Below are 5,855 nucleotides of genomic sequence, written 5' to 3' on the forward strand. Positions count from 1 at the left end.
TATATATATATATATATATAATAGTGACAAACAAATGAGCTGACAATTTAGTTTAGCTAACGAATTAAACACAAGCTTCTTAACGAGCCGAACATGAGTTATTCTCGAATAATGAGCTGATCACGAACAAAAAAACTATTTTGACAGCACTAATTGCTTTATATGAATATAATTAATATCTAATAAAACAAGAAAAAGTATACGATATGAGAATGGGATCGAGATTCGGTGGTTGGATCTTAGAAAATATTATATTCACAAATTGTGTCGTTGTTGTAATTTAGTACTCATTTTTTATGCAGAGCCTATATAAAGTATTATTAAAATATTTATAATAGTTTAAATTTTATAATTATAACTATTTTAAAAAATGCTTATATGATATGTAATTATAATCACAACTATTTTTAAAATAATAATTAAATATTATGATAAGAGGATTAAAAATAAAATTAAGACAGTCTTTTGAATGTTCAAGGCACTAAACATCCATCCGAGCAATAGTGTAGATTAAGTAGCTTTTATATTATTTCCGGAGCACCGCTGCATGTTTTTAAAAATTTTTAATTGCTTAATGAAATATTAGCTTATTATAATTTTGCATAAATACTCTACACACATAAATAAAAGATAATTTTAAGAGAGAATTGATCACAAGGGGTTTCCTCGCCCGCCTCAGGAGCTCATTGCTATAAAAAAATGAATTTAGTGTGACGTTTCTATGCATTCAGACTTAGGGTCTGTTTGGGGCAGCTTAATAGTGGTGATAGGTTGACGATATTAGTCAAATTATAAGATCCAAATGATGGTGGATGGGTAGCATGTGCTAATGATAATAGATAGTTAATGACAATGTAATAGTGGTGGATAACTAGTTGTGGTCTAATGATGGTATTTTGGGCATTAATGATTGACACTGGTATATCAATAGTGGCAGTCTTACGATTACGGGCTGACAGTTTGACATTGGTGGTCAGGTGGTCTTGACTTGTAACTGGTGGTCTACTTATGTTGTTGGGTGATGATTCCGGATAGATAGTAACTGCTCGATGAAAACAGACAACTAAAAATGGCGGGCATATGATGGTACCCTAATGGAGGTGGTTGGATATGCTTTGGTGATTTGACAAAGGTGGTTAGTTGTGGTCCAAGAGTGGTAGAAAGATGTTAGTGATTCAACAACAGTGATTTGGTAGAGCTTTCAGATCCTTTAAAGCTCTGAGCTCTCTCTCATTTTTTTAGTTTATCTCTTTCCCCCTCCAAGTCCTTGTCATGTCTCATGCAGAAGGTGAGATATCCTTGTGAAATTTTGGAGTGACATCCCCTATGAATAATGGTAGATTCCAAGTCACTCTGTTGCACAATCATGACTAATTTTCATGATCATAAAATTCTTCTCAAGTGTTGGACTTTCAGAACGTTCTCCGAATTAAGAAAACTTAGGTTTTTTAGATGTATCTCATCAAGATGTTTAATTTGATTATGATCTTGAAAGTTTTGGAGATCTTTAAGCATGATCTGACTTATTTGAACCTGCATTAGACATTTTTTGTTGTCATTTGATTCATCTTATTGAGACATCCAACTCAATTATAAATTTACCAAAATAATAATAATAATAAAATTTGATTTATCAAGTCTTGTTTTGGTGCCACATGAGCTGCTCTTTTCTATTGTCCAAGAAAATATATTGAATCATCGAAAATTTCTACATTGGGAAAGTGAACTTGTAGAAAATTTTCAAGGCAAGACTATTACTTCGAAATCAATGTGTACCTCCCACCAAGGTCATTGATTACTCAATTATAATTTTTATCTTTGTAGAAGTTTAAGTGGTGTTTATAATAATATATATCTAACACCTAAATGTTATTTCTTTTTTGCATTTTTACCCCTCAAATATATCATATCATATCCACAATATAACTATCAACTTCTATAAAATGCAAAAAAAAAAAAAATCTTTTTTAATATTATCATTAATGCATGAATATATCTAAAAATTGGAAGAGAATATCTTATGATATATATATATATATTATGATAATTATGTCCAAAAGATTAAGATATATATATATATATATATGTATTAACGGTGTCATTAATGCATGAATATACCTAAAGATTGGAAGAAAGATGTTCTGATATTTATATATTTATATAGATTAATGGTTTGGATCAATAATATGTTATAAAATTTAGATGTTTAAGTTGTAAATACATAAGAGTTATGTGGTCTTCAAGTAAATTTTCTTATTTTTAAATTTTCAACCAGCAACTAAATGAGTCTTAACTGAAAAAAAAATTGTCATTTGCAATTATCCAAGTGTTCAAATAGCCCCGTTGCTTGAACCGTCAGAACGATTCCGAGTAGAGGAGGGATCGAAAATAAGAGAAATAAGACGGACACTAGGCAAACAAATTGAAAAACAATCATGAAGAGTTTATGTGTGGCAAGCCTCGTGCGATAGGTCAAGAAAGAGCGTAATTCCAATCAAGATCAAATCAAGCAGCTTGAACCAAATGTCCGCGAAAGGATGTTTACATAAGCTACCCAAGTAACCGGAGAACCTAATTTATGTATTTTGCTTGGGCTAAGGAGCACTCCCAAAAGAACACATCTCATAAGTTTTAAACATTTTTACACTTCAAAAAAAAAAAAAACTGTTTTTTCCGATCTCTACTCTCAGCGAGTCTGTGTAGCTCAAGCAAATAGGATTTAGGGAAGCGAGGCGTTGGGCAAAAAATGGAAGAGATGCCCAGAGTTGGGCACTGAATCAAGCAGTAAGTTAAATATGTCAAGTGGTGACAAAACAATTATGTAGGAGTTACGTAAGGTATATCTTCTAGTTATTGGGAGAGAAGGGGTGATAAATTTTTGGGGAGTTCAATCACACAACACTTAAAAGTGCCATTTTTATTTACTTTAAAAAGTTTATCTGATCTCATTTATTCATGTAACAGTACATAATTCTTTAGATAATGTTACAAATATCATCTTACTCGCACATACGTGAAATTTGCACTCGTCGAGCGTGCAAAACGGGAAAATACGGCACGTGTGGGGGTGTTGTTAGGTAGCTTATTGACCGCGTTCACCAAACCATACCTCACCTGCCCTTCTCCCCGCCCGCCCTCTCTCTCTCTCTCGCTGCAGCCTATGCTGCCGTTTCTGACCAAACACCCAGCTTTCTTCCACGCATAAAACCCCAATCTCCGTAGCCCCAAATCAGCTTGGGGTTCTTCTCCATCGAGAACTTCTCAAGCTTTTTTCCCTTTTATTCCCCGTTTTTATCGCTCAAAGTTTCGAAATTTTGAGTTTTCTAAATCCATTTTCACAGGTTAATTCGGCCATCTGAGTTCAACCATGGCGACGATTCTATCCCCCCATCCCCCAAATCAATCGTCTGTAACAGCTTCCGCCACTCCCACCACCCCCATCCGCCGTCTCCCCCACCAGCTTAACCTCGGTGTCGATCCCCCTGCGTTCACTGTATCCACCGCCCGGAGCTCTCCGCAAAAGGCATCGTCGGATCAAACCGTGCCGACTGGCTCAGCACATGCGCCATACTCTCCAGCAAGGTCGCCGTCTCCAAGAAACAGGAGGAGACGGACAAGCCCGCCGGAGATGAAGATAGCAACAAAGGCAGCGGTGGCAATGAGCCCGGCATAAAGCATTCCCCCGTCGTTTCCGCGGTGAACGGGCATATAACTGGATCGGCGGCGCTAGATCTGGTTCCGATCGGTAATCTCCCCAAACCACTGACGATCTCCGATCTCTCCCCAGCTCCGATGCACGGATCCCAACTCCGTGTAGCCTACCAGGGCGTCCCCGGAGCTTACAGCGAGGCAGCAGCCGGCCGCGCTTACCCTAACTGCGAGGCCATTCCCTGTGACCAGTTTGAGGTTGCTTTTCAAGCCGTCGAACTTTGGATCGCTGACCGCGCTGTCCTCCCAGTAGAAAACTCCCTCGGCGGCAGCATCCACCGTAACTACGACCTCCTTCTACGTCACCGACTCCACATCGTCGGCGAGGTCCAGCTTCCGGTTCACCACTGCCTCCTCTGCCTCCCCGGCGTGCGCAAGGAGTACCTCACCCGCGTCATCAGCCACCCTCAAGCACTGGCGCAGTGCGAGCACACTCTCACTAATCTAGGTCTCAACGTCGCCCGCGAGGCCTTCGACGATACGGCTGCCGGAGGGCCCGGACGTGACAGGCTGCGCGACACGGCGGCGATCGCTTCTGCTCGTGCTGCAGAGCTCTACGGCCTCCAGATCCTGGCTGACGGGATCCAAGACGACTCCGGTAACGTGACGCGGTTCGTGATGTTAGCGCGGGAGCCGATCATTCCTCGCACAGATCGGCCTTTCAAAACGAGCATCGTCTTCGCACACGACCGCGAGGGCACATCTCTGCTCTTCAAAGTCCTCTCCGCTTTCGCCTTCCGTGACATCTCGCTGACGAAGATCGAGAGTCGGCCGCACCGCAATCGCCCCATCCGACTCGTCGACGACGCCAACGTAGGCACGGCGAAGCACTTTGAGTACCTCTTCTACCTCGATTTTGAGGCTTCCATGGCGGAAACACGCGCGCAGAACGCACTCGCCGAGATTCAAGAGTTTACATCTTTCTTGCGAGTGCTCGGCAGCTACCCGATGGACATGACTCCTTGGAACACTCCCTCCTCTACGTCCTCCGCCTCCCCTCCTTCCTCTCCTCTGTGATTGATGAGTTGATTTTCGATCGGGAAGTCGCAGCGTCGCGCCGCCTGCTGGGGACGACCGGGAAGTCGTGCTGTGATTTCTTGTTTTTTCTCTTTTCTTTTTTTTTTTCATTTTTATTTTAACTGTTTATTTTGTATTGTGAAGTAAAAATATTGGGTGAGAAGGATCGTGGGATTAAAAAAGAGGCATTTATTTACTTACGTACCACCCAAATAACTTATATTTTACATATCTAACCTTTCAATTTTATTTTTTAACATGTACACCACCTAAATCTATTAGATCACATCAAAAATATTATTATTTTAATTTTCATAAAGTGTTAGATGGTAAAATATATAAGAATTGAGTGGTATGTATGTAAATCTTCCTAAAATAATGTTTTTTGACATTTGCTATAAATTATGTGTAAAATATTAATAAATTATATATAATTAGTAAAATAATTATTATATCGTGTGACGCAAAATTTTTCTGATTTAAATAGTAAATTTATGAATAAAAATGTAAATTTATGACAATATAAGGTTTTTTTTGACACGTGAAAATGTATCTCAAATGATATATTAAATGATGAAGTTCATCTTAACAGGTCTCTGTTTATTAAAATATGAAAAGGGTCTTTTTCATGGTGAAATTTCTCTTTATTGATGACTTTATAGAATCAACGAAGTTCTACAAGAAATTCCATAATTTTTATTTTTTTATTTTTTTGTGGGAATGTAAATCTTCCTTCTTTTCTAATATTAGATTTGTTTTTGGATAAAAATATGGAAAAATTATTTCATACGGACATCGCATGCATGTTCTGTCCGATCTTGACTGTCGATCACAAAAAGATAACAACAAGATCACAATAGAATTTTATTTCGGTAGGCCCCATTTAAAAATAAAAAATAAAAATACTGTGATCGACGATTGAGATCAGACAACACATGTATCTTTGGATATGCTGTCCTTATAGAATAATTTCTCAATAATATGAGCTATATTTTTTTAAAGCTAAAATACCTCGAGTTACATAAAGATATGAATAATGTAGATTTGGAAGTCAGCCTCACATATGATTTGAAATTAAGGTTTGCAGTAGATTTTTAAAACAATCTTTGAAGGAGATTTGATTTTCTTTT

The 5,855-nt window shown here is 38.3% G+C and overlaps 1 protein-coding gene across 1 annotated transcript; it reads left to right on the top strand.

The window, feature by feature from the left end:
• Positions 1-3,477: 3,477 nt before the first annotated feature.
• On the top strand, positions 3,478-4,909 carry LOC110025310 (arogenate dehydratase/prephenate dehydratase 6, chloroplastic-like; the record flags this gene model as incomplete). Its single annotated transcript, XM_020725726.1, has 1 exon — positions 3,478-4,909. A coding segment is annotated over one exon (1,248 nt), but the record flags the coding sequence as incomplete, so codon positions are not given.
• Between the last annotated feature and the right edge of the window lie 946 nt (positions 4,910-5,855).

This window comes from Phalaenopsis equestris, unplaced genomic scaffold, assembly GCF_001263595.1.
Source record: "Phalaenopsis equestris unplaced genomic scaffold, ASM126359v1 Scaffold000297, whole genome shotgun sequence".
Taxonomy (NCBI): domain Eukaryota; kingdom Viridiplantae; phylum Streptophyta; class Magnoliopsida; order Asparagales; family Orchidaceae; genus Phalaenopsis; species Phalaenopsis equestris.